The sequence below is a fragment of the Hypanus sabinus genome, chromosome 8 (assembly GCF_030144855.1).
Source record: "Hypanus sabinus isolate sHypSab1 chromosome 8, sHypSab1.hap1, whole genome shotgun sequence".
NCBI lineage: Eukaryota > Metazoa > Chordata > Chondrichthyes > Myliobatiformes > Dasyatidae > Hypanus > Hypanus sabinus.
In genome coordinates this window covers 85,447,758-85,469,562 of record NC_082713.1, presented here as the reverse complement: position 1 = coordinate 85,469,562, position 21,805 = coordinate 85,447,758, and the positions used below count along the sequence as shown (strand labels likewise).

At 37.0% G+C, this 21,805-nt stretch overlaps 1 protein-coding gene across 5 annotated transcripts in view; it reads left to right on the top strand.

The window, feature by feature from the left end:
• The window catches only part of LOC132398280 (POU domain, class 3, transcription factor 4-like), a 116,618-nt gene that overhangs the window by 5,789 nt on the left and 89,024 nt on the right, over nt 1-21,805 (top strand). Inside the window, exons 2-4 of one of the 5 annotated variants that reach the window (XR_009513602.1) lie at nt 9,008-9,079; nt 11,466-11,812; nt 15,375-17,501. Coding sequence is in view for 4 of the 5 variants with exons in the window: in XM_059977470.1 (XP_059833453.1) it covers nt 550-705 (156 nt within the window). In the remaining variant the exon portion in view is untranslated. The other 4 variants (XM_059977472.1, XM_059977473.1, XM_059977471.1 and 1 more) reach the window with 4 other exon arrangements.

Genomic DNA, 21,805 nt, shown 5'->3' with positions numbered 1-21,805 from the left:
ACATTCCTCTGATCCATTGACGTAGGCACAAAAGCACAAAATGGTGATCTTTACCGCGTTAACTTACCGGCGTAAAAATATCGGCACGTGGAATTTTATCAATCCAATAGGTGAAATGGCTGATGTTACCACTTTTGTTAATAAGAGTAAATACAGGAATCTTTAGAGATAGGTTGGACCCTCAGCAAGGACACTTTATAAAGTTTAATACAAGAGTACTTCATCGTATGAATTGCGTTATTATTTTAACCAATTTTATTCTGCATTTTGAAAAGAAACTATGCAGTAATGGCCAATGGATGCTGTTTGTAATATAACTCGTGCAATATAGCAATTTATTTAAACTTCAGTGTGAAGCTGTAAAAGTATGTAATTTTGTAGGCGTGAGGTAACTGACTAAAGATGATCTATCAATAGGACACGGAATCACAAAGTGCTGAAGGAACGCAGCAGGTCAGACACTGTTCTCATCTCCAGACAGGCATACTTCACTCCAGTTATTCAACTCCTCGAAGACATTTGCTTTTCTGTCTTTTTTTTACTCCGCAGGGAAAGCTAGACACTCGCAGAACGGCGACTGACCTGAACACTAACTCCATGACGTCCTACACCGATGCTGTTTCCACGATTATTTTCTGTTTCCAGATTTCCATCATCTTCAAAATGTCGCCCGTGTCTTCAGTTTTCTTTAAGATTATTTTCTGAATATAGTGGAGTTTGGTTAAGAACAGGCAGGTGACAAGAAATGTCCCACAACATCCATGCCAAGTAGTAAGGAGACCAAAGTACAGCCCAAGGTGTGAAACCTGCTGTTCCGACCTCTCTGCTGTTGGCACCTGGTACTGTACAAATCGGCCCTGTCAAAACCACCCATGTGGGGGGGAGACCCTCATGATAGGTTGATTAAATGCCTCTCGATGTAAAAAAAAACATGTTAAAAGCATCACCATTTAATTTTGTTACATATTCGTTCGCTATAATCATCAGTGGCACTGAAAGAATTAACGAGATTATTTCACCAGACTCTGCTAACTTCTGTTTCATCTAGCAATTACATACTAAGAATTTTGCAAATTTTGGAATCAGAGCCTTTCACACCAGTTGCTATAGGATAATATTTTCCATTAGCTGCTTTTTGATTTGATTTCAGTTCACAAAATATTTGTGTCAGATCCCATAAGGCTTCCTTTTTGCACACATTGGGGTAACAAATAAAAGTTCCTGTGCTTGGATTTTTGTTTGTGCAGCTTGTTGAAATGTAATCCTTGACTCTGTCAGCACAGAAGAAAATCATTAGCAATAACTTGGCAATACGTATTTTTTCAAAAACCTTGGTATACCATGCATATTTTCTTAATATGCAAATACCCGAATTCAATTTGCTCTTTTTTTTCTATTTAGTGAGTAAAATTGAGCCACATTCTCCAAGGCTCATAGTTAATATTTTCCAATGAAAACTTGTCTTTGTTTTGAAAAAAATTCAGATCCTCATTTAAGATTACTTGCACCTTTTACACTCAATATATCGTGAGATATTTAACTGCCATTGCAGTGATTTTTCAGAGCCAGGAATTTGAGTAGGCCATCTGGCTCTTAAGCTTGTTCTGAAATTGGATAAGAAGAAGGCAGATCTAATTTGCCTCAAGACCACTTTCTTACTCAGTCCTCATACCCTTTGACTTCCTTGTCATTCAAACGTCTTGTTAATCCCCACCTTAAAATACATTGTGTCCTTCCACAGCTATGACAGAGAATTCTAAAGAATCATGATTAGGAGAGAGAAAGAAATTCTTCCTCAATTCCATCTTAAATTGATGACTCCATACTCTGAAACTGGGCTCCATAGTTATGAGTACAACACCTCAGCCCAGCTCATCTAAACTGATCCTTTTTGCCTGCATTTTGCCCATCACGATAAAACTTTCCAGTCTATGTGTCTTTTAAACATTGTTATTGTGTTTGCCACCACCACTTCCTCAGGCAGCTCATTCAATCTACATAACACCCTCTGAGTGGGTAAGATGCCCCTTGGTTCACTTTTAAATCATTCTCCTTTCACCTTAAACATATGGCTTCTAGTTCTCGATTCCCCAACTCTGGGATAAATATACTTTGCATTCACCCTGTCATGATATCTCATGTGCCATTCATGCCCTATAACGACATCCCTTAATCTCCTGTCCTCCAAGAAGTAATGTCCTAGGTTGCACAAACTCTCCGTATAAATCAGGCCTTTAAGTCCTGGCAACATTCTTGTTAATTTTCTTTCCATTCTTTCCAACTTAACAAAGTGACCAAAAACTATGCATAATGCTTCAGGTGGAGTCTCATTTGTTCTAGATATGTGCTCACCAAGAAGGATATTCCCTCCGCATCCACCTTGCATAATTCCATAAGATCACCCTTCGTCTTCTATATTTCATGAGTACAGGCCTAACTTCAACTTTCCTTTGGACGTAAATGCTGTCGTCACAGGAGTCAGTCCATTGGAGATGTTGTGCAGTAACTCCAAAGCAATTGCATTCTTTCTTAAGTACAAAGATCAAAGTTGTACTACTCTCAGCTTTTTTTGGGATCCATTCCAGAATGAATCATGGAAATTGTAAATAGCATTTCTTCCCTGCTGACTGAAGAAGATTATCTTGCAGGAGTTATTCACAGAGTTGAATGACATTTGTAGTTGCTGTTAGATTTGTGTTCGATTTCCTCACCTGGTGTGCACAAAGGTAGAGGCACCAACCTTGGGCTCTTGGTGGGACTTTGAGTCCTTTGCTAGCTGCAGATACCTGGTGCTTTTCAGCACTTCACTCAAAAACTTGCATGCATCTAGAAACAACATTCCTTTCCTCACTAATAGAAGTTCAAAAATCACATCAAACCATGTCAATAGTTACAAAGCCTGTAGGCATCAGGAGGTGTTAGAGTAATACTGTACTAGTCGATGCTGACTATGAATTTGGGAAACTATGGAAGTTAAAGGTTGGCTGCATTGCACCAACTCCTTATAATGATTCATCAAAATGGCTCCATTGCAAAAAACACCAACATTCCATGAGTTTTCCTGATTATGGTAACCCTTTGTTTATTCCCATTTCAAGAAAACTGAGCCCTTTATGCTATAAAACCCATCTCATTCTGTTTAAATAATCACTTAATTGTTCAGACCAAATGGATAACCTCATAGGTTCCAGTGGTATACTTTATTTGCCAAATTGTTGCCTAGTCTCACAATCTATCAATATCCCTTTGGAAGCACTTAGTGTACTCCACAAGTCTTGCAAACCTACGCATCTTCACATCCTCAGTAAATTTGATAACAGTAATTTTAGTCCCTTCATCCATGTCATACAGATTGTAAGTGTTTAAGGCCAGCACTGATCCTAGTTCCATCCTAGTGATTACTGATTTCCAATCCAAGTTTGACCCATTAATCACAATTCTCTGTTTTCTGTTACTTGGTCATTTCTTTCAACCCCATATGCCCTTGTCTTGTTTATTTATGCAATACAATATTAAATTCCTTCTGAAAATCCAAAATAAACTATATCTACCTGTTCCCCTTTATCCATAGCATTTGATGCATCCTCAAAAAACTCTAGCACATTCATCAAACATCATTTCTCCTTTGTTAAACCACATTGACGCTGCTTGATTGTTCTATTAAATTCTGAATGTTCTATTATCTCCTTAAAATGGATTCCAATATTTTCCCAGCAACACGTATTAAGATAAATAAACTAAAGTTTTCTCCTTTCTGTCTCCCTCCTTCTTGATATATATTTGCAGTTTTTCAGACAAGCATACTTTATTGATCCCGAGGAAAATTGGGTTTTGTTACAGTCGCACCAACCAAGAATAGTGTAGAAATATAGCAAGATTCCTGTGATGTCTCCAGAATTCAAGGAATTTTGAGGGAATGTAACCAAGTCCTTTAAGACCTAAAGGAGACAGGCCTCCAGGTACAAAGGATTTGTTGGCTTTTGGCCCCAGTAGTTTGTCCAGTATATTTGTTTTCAAGTGCTAGAAATAGCTTTATGTTCATCAGGCTCTTAATTATCTATTATTATTTGAATATTTTTAGTCTCTTCTATCATGTATAAAAAGCAAACATTAGAACCATTTTGCTATTTTCCATCACTAAACCCCAGTTTCATCCTCTTGGGAGCCAACATTTACTTTAGTTAGTGTTTTCCTTTTTTATATACTTATAGAAGCTCTTATTGCATGTTTTTATATAAATTGGTTTCAATATTATTTGCATTCGTTATCATTTAATCCTTAGTCATCCTTTTGCTGGTTTCTAAAATTTCCCAATTCTCTGTCCTACTGTTAGTCTATGCAACACTGTATTTAAAGTATATTCAGTGGTTATGTAAACTCACTAACGACATATAATTTTATATCCACATGACTCTGTTATTCTTTTATAAATTTTGTGAACTGGAAGTAGAACATAGTCATGAGATTTCTGCTGATGCAGCATATACTCCACAAGCTAAATATATGATTTAAGAACAAGTTATTCCAACACATCTGCGTGTGACTAACTTGAAAAATCTAAAATTAAGGCTAAACTTTGATGTTGTTTAAGAAAAAATGTTATTTCAGTTAAACCTCATTAATTACATACTCACAATAATCCATTTCAAATATATTCTGTATAACTTCACAATGTACAAGGGGTGATTGATAAGTTCATGGCCTAAGGTCGAAGGAGTCAATTTTAGAAAACCGAGTACATTTATTTTTCAACATAGTCCTCTCCTACATTTACACACTTAGTCCAGCGGTCGTGGAGCATGTGGATCTTGGACCTCCAGAAAGTGTCCACAGATGGGTGATAAGTTTGTGACCTAAGGTAGAAGGACATGAGTTATACAGCTCTCGTTACATGCAGTTCAGCTATTTCAGTGATTGAGCAGAAAGTTTAAAGTTAATAACTCATCTCCTTCTATCTTAGGCCACGAACTTATCAATCGCCCCTGCTGTGGACACTTTCTGGAGGTCCAAGATCCATATGCTCCACAACCACTGAACTAAGTGTGTACATGTAGGAGGGGACTATGTTGAAAAATAATTGTGCTAGGTTTCTAAAACTGACTCCTTCTACCTTAGGCCACGAAGTTATCAAGCTTGTAAAATTATCTTCTAAGCTGGTGACTAACAAACAGGGCCACTATTCTATGTTGGAATATATTAAATTATATATGCTTACATACTATATTATATAATAATATATTGGTATATAGTTTATATATCAGAAAAATACATTTATCAAGAAAACTTTAAAATAAGTAAAGAATGGAATATTATGTAACTGCAGAACTTTCAGATTTGTAAATAGGCTAAGATAAGAAATCTTTGTGTTAAATGTTGACTGATCACATGCATTTAGTACCAATTGTTACTGCAAATATATAAAGGTAAAAAAATGTGGATACTGCAAGACCAATATCAATTTTGAAACAAAGATGAAGTTGATGGCAATCTAGAAGATGATGCACCTTTAACGTGGTAACCTAGAGTGAATTGAAATTGGACATATTTTACAAATATCTTACAAACCCTTTATATGCCAACTTCATCTGGTTATAGCAGTTTATTCCACAATTGTTGCTTCTCAGGTGCATATTAAATATTTATGAAAAGTTTATTTGTTCAATACATTAGTTTTCCATAATCTGATGAAATAACTTTTCTTCATTTCTAAAAACTAATGTCAGTTAAATTGCACATAAAGCTATTTAAATAAAATAAAAATCTATCTGCTTCAATATTACCCTTAAAAGAAAGGAAATCTGGTCTCCTTAGTTGACCTGGGTTATATAGGTATGACTCCAGATCAAATGTGTGATTGACTCTTAATTGTTCTCTGATTGAGTCTTAATTAGGCACTTAATGGTCGATCCATTCAGTTATATTTAAATTTCGGCACATGCGAGCCTTGCTATTGACATTGATATTCCATAAAATAGTTACTGAAGTTACTGTTATTTAAAAAATAGGTTAATGTTTTTACAGAATTGTCTGTAAAGATTTGTATGTCATTAACAATATCTGATTGCACTGTCTGAAATGCAAAGAAAAGAACAGTCCATTTTATGTATCCTTTTGTTCAGATAATTGCCAAATATGTACACAGTATTGACAGAAAGATGATAACTAACATGACTGAAACTGAATTCTGTTCTTGTCTTGGTACCTGATGATAAAACAAGTCTCAATATCAGCACATTTTAATGTGATAGCAACACTTTGCTTTCTCATGCTATTCCAATTAATCCCTTTACTCTGATATAAAATATAATTATGATTCCATTCCAAATTTCTGTTGAGGAAAATTAAGCATTTTGTCAATGGTTTTACTTTAAATCACTGTGTTAATCTATCAGGTTTGCTTTCTTTTTATTTTTATCACTACTTCTTTAATTTATTTATTTATTGTATTTAATTATCAGATTTCGTTATCTCTCAATTATCATGCATTGCGTTGTACTGTTGCCGCAAAGTTAACAAATTTCTCGACATACGCCAGTGAGAATAAACCTGATCCTGATTTATGTAATGCATTTTGTCGCAAAATTTCAATGTTTTATTTTTCAAATATAGTAAAAATTATTGTGAAGGGAAACAACATTGAAATATAGAGGGAAGAAAATGATCAAGTACAGTTTAGAGAACAAACAGCAAAGAGTGAGGAAAAATAACAGGCGTAAATAACCCTATGAAACGTAATTAGGTTTGGCATCCTGATTAGTAGGTGTATGTACATGAAGGGGATTTCACAGAGACAATACATTATTATTTGACTATACCTAACCAACAGACTCTTTTCTTAATATTCATGTCTTCATCTCAGTGAAACTCTCCAAACTTGCTTTCCATTCTTCATTTCTGGATGATAAACATTGATCCTGGCTTCTCCATGCAGGTTTCAGCCAGGTTTTATGAGGGTTTTTTTGGATCAGCTGGTTTAACTTTTGCCATAATGTAAACCATATACAGTATCTATTAAACAAAAGAATAAACAGGAAATTGTACTGCATGACTTTCGGCACAATGATTAACTCACTTGAACAAAAGAATGCGATGCTTACCAGTGTTCACTATTGCTTATTACTTCCAAACTGTACATAGATTTCCTTTTAAAAATCATTTTAGTTTTAGACCACCATTCTTTGCAACAAAACGGTTTCATTCGAAAAATACTTTTGAAAGTCTTTTAAGAAAGTGGAACTGGCAACATACTCAAAAATATTCAAATTGATCAAAAGAATTTTGTTAGGTGCAGGTATCAAGGGATGTAGGGGTAAGGCGAGTAAATTGGGTTGCAATGCAAATCCTGTGCCTTTGTTCCTAATCACTTTCATATTCACAAAAATGTAACATACGCCAGCCAGTACTGTGGCTCATTCCAGGAAACACATATGATAGTGCAATCATTTTGAAACATTATTTAAATGAGGTCTGTATAAGCACTTTTGCTGTCAAACACATTATTTAACCATTTGATTGAGGCCTTCTTCAATATTAGGAGAACTATTGTTTTTCTTTCACGCAAGAGTAAAAGGATATTATGAGTTTGTTCCAGTGCAGGTTTAATATTATTACAGGCAAGCTAAAAGTTTAAACAATGATTTCCTCGATTCATTGTGGAATAGTTTCTTTACGGAATAATTGGAACATTTTAGCTTCCTTAATAAGTAAAAACTAACTATGGTAAAAATTTCAAACTGTTTATTCAAGGTAAGGCAGCATAAAACCCCAGCTAAATGAAATAATAAGTGGTACAATGTCAAAGTCAGTAGAGCCATTGATTCACAGTGCCAAAGATCCAAGTCCAGTCCTAACCCTGGGTGCTCTCTGCATGGATATTTCACATTTCACCTGTGACTGCATGGGTTTACTGTAGGTGCATTGGTTTTCTCTTGCCGCCCAAACATCAGAGAAGTACAGAGAATAAAAAGGTATTTTTGTAATGGAGTAGGAACCAGGAGATATTTCTTATCCCTCCTACTGCTCTTTAATTTCGCACCTTAATTCCTAACTTTTTTAGTTTTTCTCTCCACAATGCTGCCTGACTTGCTGAATATTTTCTGTTTATTTTAGATTAGACTGTCCAGTAATATCTATCAAGCAAAACTCGTTGTTTTTTCGATGGTACTCAAATTAGTAGTAAATATGACACATTTTGGCAGCACATCTGCAGAATGCTAACAAATTCTATGCAAGACCATCTGAATTATTTTATAGTTAGAACTTAAAATGATCACTGTATGGAAAAGTGGGAAATTGTTCTTCACAATTAGAATCTTAAATAAAGTAGGAAATTTTGAAATCACGGTTAAGATTCCACATATTGCTGCAAGCACAATTGACAAGATTGTCAATTTTACATTTGAAGTATATAGAACTATTCAGATCTTCAAAAGACTGCAACTGAAGTGTTTATATTCAACATATGGAAACCAAAGAATTTATCAGTTTTATCAGATAATGGAGAGACTTCTTGGTGCAAGGTGACTGATTACTTTAATTATGATAAAGATTTTGAAAGATTAGATCCCTGATATCATTGAATTCAGTTATTAACTAGGCTAATTATGTGAAGGACTCAATAAACAAAATAATTATCAACTTATTAATTTGCCATGTATAAAAGTGTAATCAATCTATATAAATGAAAACCAATAAATAATATATTATATACATTTCATATATTGCCCATTTATAGAATTTATTAATTCTTGGCAATATCACCATCCCTACTTAGCCTTCCTTGATTACATGAAGAAAAATATTATGTTGATGTGGAAAGTCCTGGCATTAAATGAATTTTATTACTCTTAATTTTATCTTACGGTAAATGTGCAACAAATAAGCAATCATATTAAAGTACATTTAAAAATGTTAAATAAAATGATTAAAATGAGGAATTATATTGTATAAGGTGATATATTAAAATAAAACTCCACTTTGATGATTTTTCCTGTTTACTTTAATTCAGTTGAAGAAATTGAGAAGAAGTGGTAACAAGCAAATGATGACATGGTGCCCATTTCGTTTTTCTTCGCAATAGGTTTGGTTCTCTTTAATATTATTCAATTCTCTCAATCTTCAAAGAGCATTTGCCTAATTTTGCTTGTGATTTGGAACAGCTTCCAAATGATGATATTTTTGGAAAGAATTATGAATCTTTCAAGGCTCAAAAAAACATTTTAAGTAGTGCTCTGAGCCACATTTCTTCTGCTTCTGCATGTTGAAGTCTGAATGAACCAAATCCAAAAATTTTAATATGATCTTTTAACAATTACTTGGCCACAAATATTTTTCTTAGCCACTCAATAAATTGTTGGAATTTAAGCAAGTTTATAAAAACAATTGGATCATTAAAACTAGTTGTACAATAAAATGATTATAAATTACTCCCCAGCCATTAACAAGTTATTTACATGATTTTGTGTGCTAATCTGCGGTGACCAAGATAAACTGTACTGAATGCAATATAATATACATGACAGGATAAGTTAAATAACGAAGAAATAGTTCACACACGCTATGCTTACAAGTGCAATTCATCTGGAGTGGAGTTCAATGTAACAAAATCAAACAGTTTGATTCCAAAGCAGATCTGAGAAATTGAGCTTTGAGTTTGATAAATAATTAATTTAATTGAACTATATTGACCTATAAGCAAAAGAATGAGAGAAGCCTTGGATAAATATTATCAATATTAGTAAAATTTCAAAATGTTAAAGATTCACAGGTGTGATAATAACATTAAAAGGCTGAAACTGTTCAGATTGTGAAGGAAAAGATTATATCGAATGGACAAAACTGGGGAACCATAAAATTGTCATAATTGTTGACCCTATAGTTGAAAATGGAGAATTTGCAACATAAATCCTTAACAATCATTTCAATGTAGTCTTCTGTGCTATTTTATGAATCAATGCTTTGATTGTTAAAAAAACACAAATAATATACTCTCACTTCTCACACATAGTTTATTCTCAGAAATCTGTCCTGAAAATGAACAGTTATAGATTTTTTTATGTTTCTTCAACAAGATAGCAGGAATAGCAAATTGGTTAAAAGAAATTTGATTTTAATTGAAGCTCATATCCATAACAAACAATCCAATATGTCTGACTTCCACTGCTTGTGGCCTTCTGGAGATAGTTTAGTGACATGAAATGAGTCAACAAAAATGGATTCAGTGTGTCTGAAGATCTGCCTGAAAGGGTAGTCGAGGCAGAAACTCTCGCCATGTTTAAAAGGAGGTGGCAATAAAGAACTGAGCACCATTGATTTGATTGCACTGCCTCAACAATATGGGCATGTAGGGAGAATGGACTTCTCCTGTGATGTAACTGTCAATGAGTCAATGTTTTCATACATGCCAGTAATAATTATACAATTTATATAGTTTAGCATTGACACATTTTACAGTAAATGTCTGAAATTCGGGTTGTTATATACAGTATATATTTTGCAGTTGATCAAAGGCTTATAGGATCCATATTTAATATTTATTTATGGATATATTCAAGCAGGGTCTGCACTTCTTCAGCTTTAGAGAACCTTCAGTTACATCACTGTTGATGGTTATTGTTTGCAAAGAAGGCACCTAGGGAACATTCAAATGGATAGGAGTCAAGGGAAGATTATGGGACAGTCTCTGCTTTGGAACACACTTTCAAACAGAACGATATAGGTACATCACAGCTGCTACACAGTGACCATTAAAGTATCTCTTCGCACCCAGCACGTGTAGACCTCGCAGCTGCTTTCCAACTTGTGAATTTTAACAATTCTGTAAGGATCAGGATACCTAAAACGATGAGATGATGCATAATTTCATAAATGTCATATAATACAATTGTATCCATTCTCCCTACATGTCCATATTAGCTAAAGCCTTGCTATCAAACCAATAGCACTACCTGCATTAGGTAGATTTAGTCAGCTGTCTTTTTAATTGACTAGTTGTTAACTGGCCATCATCTATCCATCAGGGGAGAGATTTGAGGCAATCTCAGTCAGGTAAGATTACAGTGATAGATGTGAAAGTTTATTTATTTAGAGGTACAATGTGGAATCGGCCCTTCAAGCCACGCTGCCAAGCAACCCCTGATTTAACCCTACCCTAACCACGAGACAATTTGCAATGACCAACTAACCTAGCAACCAGTATGCCTTTGGACTGTGGGAAGAAACACCCAGAGAAAACCTGTGCATTCCACGGGGAGGATGTAGAGGATGAACACCAATGGCCTAGGCTGTAATAGCATCGTGTGAGATTCTTGCACATGAAGGGATTGCTCTAAATCTCTCCTCCCAAGACTGTAATGACACCACATTTGATCTGATTTCATTTGACAACCATAAAAGATCAGTTGACGTTAACTACTGTTTGATTTCTAACATCTGCGGTCTTTCTTGTGTCTTTGTTTTTATTGTAGTGTTATATTTGGCATAAAAACAACATGTCAAATTTCACAGACTTCGACGGGAAATTCCAGTACAGAAGCAGAAGATATTAATGCTTCAAGCATTGCATTATCCCATCCTTCTAATGATTTCTCCAAATTTCCATTCTCCCTCGTCTGCTTTCCTTTGAAGTCATCTGGATAAGTCACCTCAAATATTCCATAAAGTAGCAAGTTCCACATTCCAACAACACAAATTAATTTCCTCTGCAATAAAATCAGTAAATGCTGGAAATACTCGGCAGGTCAAGCAGCATCTCTAGAGGGAGAAATAGAGTAAAAATTTCTGGTTAAGGACTCTTCATCAGAACAAGAAAGAAGTGAGTAAGCAGCTGTATTTTAAAATTTCCTCAATTTCTTGTTAAACTTGTCAGTGACTTATATTAGCCTTTCCACATGTATACGTATGTTCTCCACATGCACCTTATGAAATAATGTTATACTTTAGAACCTGGATTCTATCAGTTCTTTACCTTCTCCTCTCTGGAGGAAAGTGCCTGAAACTGTAGAGTTTTTCCTGGAATCTCTCAATCTGTCTGAGGTCACACTCATAAACTGAAGCTTTTTTTAAAACTTGATTTCAAGTCTCCAAATAAGCTTCCTACATTTAAACTTATGCTCAGCTTCACCTCTTATGTATTATTGGACGAGCATAAAGCAGATATTTGTTTAGCCCCAAATCAATAACCCTTTTAGTTCTAAAATCCCTCCAGCACTTGTGTCTGCTTTATATCCAGTCCACTCCCAATTAACCAATTAGCACCTTGTTAACTCCAGGCTACAACAAGCTATTAGGTATTTACATTCCGCGATAATCATCAGACCCCCAAGCCCTGTGCTTCCAATTTCCATGCATAAGGCCTGCACTTTATCTTGCAGGGCTGAAGTTCCCTGAAACTTCTACATAGAAGGCCCAAGTAGTTAGTTCATATAAAATAGAGATAACATTCAACTTCCATTAATATTGTACTTGTTATTTTCTATTACCTCAATTTTACAACATAAAGTTGTAAAGTCATTGCAACAACTTTTTAAAAGTTTACCAATATTATTTACATAAAAGCAAATGACAGAGAATCATATTACTCTGGGTCTCTGTGGATTATGCCATATATATAACATTCTGTCATTAAGTAGGTGACCAATGAATGAGAAGCATTAAATGCAACTCAAATATATGTTAAAGTGTGCATATTAAATTCAATCATTGTCAGAAATTTCTCAGATAGGAAAATTCAACTTGAAGTCAATGGATAAAACAGATAAATTAGTGATTTTGCAGCAATTCAACACACTGTAGTTGTGTTAAATAATAATGGAAAATGCCAGATTGTAATGAGGGCAAATTAATACCATACTGAAAAAGACAAAACAATTTCGGCCTGTTTCTTGTAACATTCTTGAATGTACCTTTCCGTCTTTGGTTTGGGTTAAATGCAGCTCAAAACAGATGTTGTCTCTCAAACACACCAAGTTTAGGTGGGATAGAATCTATTCTGTTTAAGACTCATTGCTGTTGGGAATTTGTGTAGAAACACTACTACATTGTCAACATTAGGGAGAGCAGGGTGGGTGGCCCCACAGGTAGAAAATGAAATGTGACATAGGATCAGAAGATGTAGAATCCTTGTGAATAGAGCTCAGAAACTGCAAGGGTGAAAAGATACCAATGGGAGTTACATACAGGCCTCCCAATAGTAGCCAGGATGTAGGCACAAATTACAATGGGAGATAGAAAAGGCATGTTAGAGCAATACTGCAATAATCATGGGGGATTTCAGTATGCAGGTAGATCAGGACACTTGGTTGGTGCTGGATCCCAGGAGAAGGAATTTGTAGAATGCCTATGAGTTGGTGTTCAGAGCTTGTGGTTGAGCCCACTTGGGAAAAGGCAATTATGGATTGGGAGTGATGTAATGACCCTGATTTGATTAGGAAGCACTGATAATAATGTGATAGTATTCACCCTGCAGTTTGAAAAAGAGAAGCCAAAATCAGATTCATCGATATTATATAGGAATAAAGGGAATTACAAAAGCTTGAGAGAGGAGCTGGCCAAAATTGATTGGCATGGGATATTAGCAGGGATGATGGCAGAACAGCAATGAATGATGATTTTGGAAGAAATTCAGAAGACACAGGAAAGATACATCCAAAAAAAGAAGAATATTCAAAGATGGCTGACAAGGGAAGTCAAGGACAGCTTAAAAGCACAAGAGAGAACACATGATATAGCAAAAATTTATGGGAAAGTAAAGGATTGGGAAGCTTTTAAAAATCAGTAGAAAGCAATGAAAAAGCCATAGAAAGAAAAGATGAAATATGAAGGCAGGCTAGTCAACAATATAAAAGAGAACATCAAAACCTTTTTCCAGATATATAAGAAGTAAAAGAAAGATGAAAGTGGATATCAGACTCCTGGAAAGGTAGTGATGGATGTCAAAGAAATGGTGAAAGAACTTAATAAGTATTTTGCATCAGTAATCAGCTTGGAAGACAACTAGCAGAATGTTAGAAATGCGAGAGTGTTGGGCCAGGGGAGAGTGCTGTTGCTATTTCTAAGGAGAAAGTGCTTGGGAAGATAAAAAGTCTAAAGGTAGATGAGTCACCTGGGCCTGGACCAGGTGGACTCCACCCCAGGGATCTGAAGGAGGTAGCTGAAAAGTTCGTTGAGGCATTAGTAATGATCTTTCAAAAATCACTAGGTTCTGGAATGGTTCCTGAGGATTGGAAAACTGCAAATGTCATTCCAATCTTTAAGAAGGGAGGGAGGCAGAAGAAAGGAAATTATAGACCAGTTAGCCTGACTTCAGTGGTTGGAAAGATGATGTAGTCTATTATTAAGGATGACGTTTCGAGATACTCAGAAGCACATGATAAAGTAGGCCAAAGTCATCATGGTTTTCAAAATGGGAAATTTTGCCTGATAATTCTGTTGGAATTCTTTGAGTAAATAACAGGCAGGATACACAAAGGAGGGTCAGTGGATGTTGTTTACTTGGATTTGAATTGAATTTACTTTATTTCTTACATCCTTCACATGATTGAGGAGTAAAAATCTTCATGTTATGTCTCCATCTGAATGTGCAATTTATAGTCATTTGTAATAGTATGTACAACAGGTCAGTCAGTATAGCATAGAAATACAATTGTATCAGTGTAAATTAATCAGTCTGACGGTCTGGTGGAAGAAGCTGTCCCGGAGCCTGTTGGTCCTGGCTTTAACGCTGTGGTACCATTTCCCAGATGGTGGCAGCTGAAACAGTTTGTTGTTGGGGTGACTCGGGTCCCCAATGATCCTTTGAGTCCTTTTTACACTCCTGTCTCTGTAAATGTCCTGAATAGTGGGAAGTTCATGTCCACAGATGTGCTGGGCTGTCCACACCACTCTCTGCAGAGACCTGTGATTGAGGGAAGCGCAGTTCCCATATCAAGCAGTGATACAGCAAGCCAGGATGCTCTGAATTGTGCCTCTGTGGGAAGTCCTTAGGATTTGGGGATTCATTCTAAACTCTTAACACCTGCCTATGATCTGACAGGAAGTCCAGGATCCACTACACAGGGCAGGGTGAAGGCCAAGGTCTCTGAGCTTCTTGTTGAGCCTGGAGGGAATTATGGTGTTGAATGCTGAACTGTAGTCCAAGAACAGCATTCTCACATAAACATCCCTCTTCTCCAAATGTTCAAGGACGGTATGTCGAGCTGTGGCTATTGCATCGTTTGTTGATCGGTTGTGTTGGTAGGTGAATTGTAGGGGGTCCAGTGTGGGTGGTAGCATGCTGCAGATGTAGTCCTTGACCAGCCTCACATAGCATTTCCTTATTATTGAGGTGAGTGTAGTAGGATGCCAGTCATTCAGACATGTTACCTTGGTCTTTTTAGGTACAGGAGCAATGGTGGATGTTTTGAAGCAGGAGGGCACTCTACACTGGGAGAGGAAGAGATTAAAAAAGTCTGTAAACACACCTGCCCGTTGTGCCACACACACTTTGAGTGCCCGCCCTGGGATGCCAACCAGTCCCACAGCCTTGCGACTGTCCACTTGTTGGAAACACCTGCATACTTCAGCCTCAGAGATTACCAAGGTCCAGGTCGCATCAGTAGCTCTCCCCAGAGGCTCAGTGTTAGCAAAATCAAACCGAGCATAAAAAAGATTTAGCTCATCTGGGAGAAAGGCAGCACTACTGCATTTTGCTTTGAAGTCTATGTGCAGACCTTGCCAAAAGCTGCGTGTGTTGTTGGTGGAGAGTTGTGTCTGGATCTTGTCCCTGGTTTGTCGTTTTGCTGCCTTGATGACTTTGCATAGATCATAACCGCAATTCTTGAGTTCCTGGTGGTTACCGGTGGCGAAAGCTCTGTCATATGGTAAGTGAGCTTGGGGCTGTTGATCCAGGGTTTCTGGATTGGATAGACCCTGACCAATTTCTGGGGGACAACATCCTCAATGCACTTCTAGTTGAAGCTCGTGACCACTTTCATAAATTCGGAGACATCCTCATCATGAAAGACATTCCAGTTGATGTCATCAAAGCAGTCCTGTAGCATGGAGACTGAAGGTATATGAATGGGGTTGAGTGGGATTAAAAAAAAAGCTATGATGGAATGGTAAAGCAGACTTGATGCACAGAATGGCCTAATTCTGCTCCTACATCTTAAGGTCTTATTATTGTAGTGCCTGCACTTCATTGGATTAAAGATAACTGTGATATCCGAGGGTGTGAAGGGTGACCCCTCACTTGAGCTAATTGTCTAGGCTTGTGCTTTAATCTCACAAGTGGTTAGAATCCAAGAAAGCAAAATTTCCTCCACATTTTGAACTAATTGGCACTAAATGAATATACAATTGTTCTCTGCCTGTGTATATTTTTGCAACTGTACTTTGTTCTGTAAATATTGTTTAATAACCTACAATCTAGCACTATTCTTCTCGATAGATGCAGATTGGCATGATTAAACTGTGTATTACTCATTATGTTTAATCAGCAGAAAATTACTGGGTAAAATTTATTTTTGATATTGCAAAACCAGGAGGTCAATTTGCAAATCATGGAGCTTCAATATAATTCTTGGATCAGATAAGGTAAAAATTTAGGCATCAAACAGATTCCTTTTAGTTCTGAATGAGATACCACTTAAATATTTGTATTTTACTCTGGACACCACCTACAAATGTCATGGAAGACCATTTTTATGTTTCTGACATAATTTGAAGTTGGTAGATTTATCTTGTGTATAGCCTATCTCATCTTCTGTTTCATTACACACACCACTACCTCCATAACTTGAGAAAGATGTTCTTGGATTTCACTAAACTTCCTCTTATCAAACACTTGGCTTCTTTCAAAATGTGTGGATTTGGAAAATTATGCACATGCCTATTCTAAAAATCTAATAAAGATCTTCATTTAATTTTTAAAATGCATTGAGCTCTCTTTGATTTAAAGCCCTACAAGAGCTAAAACATTTTTCCAGCCTACTGATAGTTGCCTGACCTAGAGCAAATTCTACAGAAGCACAACAAAGTAATGTGAGACATGGTTCAACAGCTTTCCAGTGTGAGAGAACAGGACACAATTCACCTGGTTCAATATCTTCTAGTGGATCTCAGTGGTTGTTTTACTGTCCAAATGGATTTTTGTCACGAACACAACTTGGGTAAAAATGGATTTTGCCAATTGTTAAAGATTCTTGGCTCTGGTATTTGTTTATCATATCAATTGGTGTTTCTGGAAAGAAGAGTGAAAAGCTCAAATACATTGTGAAATATTTACTCTCCTGCTCATTTATGTTAGTAAGCAGCAAGGAAAACTTATATGATATTTTATTTTCACATAGCAGCCATAAGCAGTGTTGGCAGCTTAAAACCACATTACAATTTGAACATTAAATTATTGTTGCTGATTAGTATAGGTTGGATATAAATACTTAACTCTGTTTAGCTTAATATTTTTAAGAATACCAAAATGTATTGTTGGTTTAATTGGGACATTAAATTTTGTTGTTAGTTGATAGATTTATTACTTCTGTGTTACTGTAATCTGAAAGCTCTAATGGGAAAACTTTCAGCATTGTCTGGTCCCAGCATAAAACAGAAATTAATATATGAAGGAAAGTTCGATTTACCATGCTGTTTGCATGTCTGGGTACATTTTTCTATCATCACACCAGGAGTACATTTTTGAATGCCTGCCACAGCTTCTCTATCAACAACCTTTTTGTAATCAGGCCTCAGTTTGAGTTTATTGCGTGCCATAGTTAATATAAATATGTCAACTCCTGGATGTGAACAATCACTGCATACACCATAGTTGCCATAAAGTACTCAGCTATATTTCATTCTACAGGAAATTTAACAGACCCTGACTCCTAATTTCTCCATATTCAATATAAATATTGTTTAGAAATAGTTCTTACATTGCAAATCTTGCTGCAGCAAATTTTAATTATAACAAGGTTCTGCCTTCCTAAAAGTATAAAATTAAATCAAAGATGGCAAAGATCATTCAGTCCATCAACAGTCCTCCTACATAACTGGACCATCTCAAGATTCAACAGCAGTAGGAAGCATAGAAAATTAATTACAGAATCATAAATGTTTGGTATAAATTATATTTTCTTGTGCCCCCTTTGTATAATTTAAGTTGGCTTTCTTTAGCTGTACAGATTGAGTGACATTGAGGTAAGTTTCACCTAAGGCTGGTCAGTAATTAACAAAGGTTTGCTTTGAATTCCTTGTTTCTGTACATTAGTTATTAATTCTTTGTCAACTTCTTTTATCAAGCCTAATCTATATCCACCCATAGAACTCTCAGTTTTGCACCCTTTTAAAATTTATTATTTAGCCTATGTTGTTTATTCTCTCTACCAAATTTCGTCAGTTTATTAAACTTTGGCTGGCTGGGTCACATTGGTGGAAAGAGAAACAAGTGACATTTCAAGAATGGGATCTTTGGTCAGAACTGGAATGAAGTAGTTCAACACCTCATCAAAGGCTAGAAGGAAAGAGAAACTGCAAAATTCTTTTCCAATTCTAACAAATGATCTCAGACTGAAACAAACTTTTTCTCTTTACTTAAATGCTGCCTGCTCTGCTGTGTGCTTCCAGAATTTTTGGTTTTTAATTTAAATATAGTTTTCTCATCATGGTTATAAATGTTATTCCTCATTTATCTTCATATCTAGAAGACATTAATTGCTTTATTAAAATGTTCAGCACTAATTGATATTGAAATGTTCCATCACTGGATAAGAGCAGACTACAACACCCCTTGAGTCTTCTCCAGCATTCAACAACATCAGGCCAAGTCTTAACCACGGCATTACACGAGAAATCTGGGGAGGTACATAGATGGGAGAGGTATGAAGGGCTATGGTCCACATGCAGGTTAATGGGACCATACAGATTATTAGATTAGCATGGACTAAAAGGGCCAAAGGGCCTGTTTCTGTGCTGTAGTGTTCTGTGACTCTATACATGATTACCCATTGAAGGAAGGATATTGTTGCAATATAATTGTTGCAATGGACGTTCATTATGTGACGGAGGACGTCTTTCTAGCAACACACACAAAATGCTGGAGAAATTCAGCAGGCCAGGTAGCATCTAGGGAAAAGAGTACTGTCGCCATTTCAGCCTGAGACCCTTCACCAGGACTGGAAAGCTGAGGAGTCAGAGTAAGGAATTGGAGAGAGGGGAAGAAGAACCATAAGGTGATAGGTGAAACCAGGGAGAGGTGAAGCAAACACCTGGGAAGTTGACTGGTGAAAGAGATATGGGGCTGGAAAAGGGGGAATCTGACAGGAGAAAACAAAAGGCCATGGAAGAAATCAAAGGGGGAGGAGCACCAGGGGGCGGTGATAGGCAGGTAAGGAGATAGGTGAGAGGGTAGTGGGAATGAGGAATGGTGAATTGGGGAGGGGACGTTACCGGAAGTTTGAGATATCGATGTTCATGCATCAGTTTGGAGACAACCCAGATGGAATATAAGGTGTTGCTCCTCTAATCTGCGTGTGCCATGACATGTCAGAATGAGAGTGGGAAGTGGAATTGACCTTTTCTCCAATCCTCAGAGGACCCCAGGTACTCACGATCAATCAGGGGTGTATCTACAGAAAATAGTGCCTAAGGCAAGCACTGAAATTGTGACCCTGTCCAAATTTCTGACACCCATCATTTAGATAACATTACAATAAAATCAGCTCAAAAATACAAGTCAAGCTCGTTAATCTTTTAATTAATTATGGCACTACATGAAAATTGTAACTTGCACCTTCCTTGCTTTCCATGATGCAAATTGGTCTACGATGTGATCAAAGTCAATTTTTTCAGTTTCTTCTTCTACACTCAGCAGAGCAAGATCACAGAGCCTGCCTTCACCCATGGAGGCTCTCAAACATGAAAGTATTAGTCTTAACTTGCTGAATGATCTCTCACAGCTGGCGATGGAAACTGAGATGGTTTGCATTATCTGAACAGCAATACATAGACTGGGGAAGACGCTCTCATCTCCATGCTGAACAATAAATTCAAGAAGCTCTTCAGGTCTTGATATTTTCATGTTGACCCACCTTGATAGCAACATTCTGCAATCCAAAATTTCTTCATATAGCTGCTGTCCCTCAACATCAGAACTGTACAATTCACCCAAATTTTTGCACTTCTTCTTTAGGTCATTACTGTCGGCACCGTAACACAGTCCCTCGACATCGAGAAGGAACCCAAACTTGGTGTCAGTGTCATGCAAACGAGTGAACCTTTCATCCTTTTCTCTGTGAAGATGGTTGAATGTTCCCTTCATGACTCTTTCCATTTCCTCCTTAGCTGTTAACCCAGCGTATCTCGAGTTCTCATCAGCCATTCGTTTCTTTCGTCTCTGATGTCTTTCAACTTCAATATTCCATTCTTGACAGAGACTGACTACTTCTTCGAGTGAGTCACTGACCAACACTTCTCTTTCATCATAAAAATGATCTCGGAGGGCTTTCAAATCCAGGGCAGCGTCGTGGAAGTTGATGCTAGGATCCTGCAGTCTCTTTTAAATATGGTCAATATGAATGAGTACTTTGTTCCAAAATCCTAGCAAAATCAGAAAATCATAGCTCAACATACGGTTGGACAGCTGCCTTGCGTCACTTCTTGTTTCACTGGTCTCATTTTCATTGTCTACCACGTCCTGGAGAACTTGAAGTATCTCCTCAAGGTACTTGTTGATGGGCTTCACTGTTTCTGTCCTTGCATTCCATCTGGTTTTGGACTCTGACTTAACAACCACAGGCATGGTGTTTTTGAGTTTTTCCCAGCACTGTGTTGAACAAGAGAAAAACACATAGAGAGCTTCGATGGTTCCAAAAAACATGACCATCATTGTATTCTGCTTGGCTGCATGTACACACATTAAGTTGAGTGAGTGATTGCCGCTATTCACAAGCACTGCCAGGTTGCTTTTCTCACTTATTCTTTGATGAACACCACTTCTGTGTCCAGCCATCACAGCAGCGTTGTCACAGCACTGTGACTGACAATCTTGTAGCTCCATTTCATTCTACTCTAGCTGTTTCAAGATGCCTTCAACCAAGCTCTCAGCATCCTTCTGGCTTACCTGGATAAAACTAAGGAAGGACTCTCTAACACGGACTGTTTTCCTCTCAAAGTCAACTTCCACATACCTCATACTTCTGACAGCTGCTCACAGTGTGCCTGATCAGGAGTCAAGTCGAACATGAGACAATAGAACTTGGCTTTACGAATGCTTCTCAGTAAACTCTGGCGAACAGTGGATGCCATCATGTGGATGAATTCATTCTGGATACGCAGTGAAAGATAAGCTATGGATCCAGGATGACTTTCCAAATGAGTGAGGTGTTCTTTTATGACAGGGTCAAAGATGGCCAGTAGTTTCAGTAAGTCAAGGAACTTTCCCACATTGGAGTCATCGTCTAGCTGAAGTGACTCACTGTTCCCTCGCAAAGCCAGGTTCTGAGTCGCAAGGAGTTTTATGCAGTGAAGGATTCTTGTCAAGCTATCACGCCACTTTTGCTTTTCCTTCTCAATCTGTGACTGAAATACTGCGTCAATAACTCCTCTGTTTCCAGCTAAATTTCTTTCTATTTCTTTCCACTGTGTGAAGCATTCCCGATGATTCTTGGCATTTTCATGAACACTAATCCTTTCAGGTGCTTTCCACTGGTTGAATCCACTTTCCTGCTCCAATGAGGATTGATGGTCTGACCGGGAATAGAGAAGACAACAGATACAAAATACAGACTTTTTAGAAGGGGAATAGACCAGCCATGAGCGAGTCACTTCCTCACCA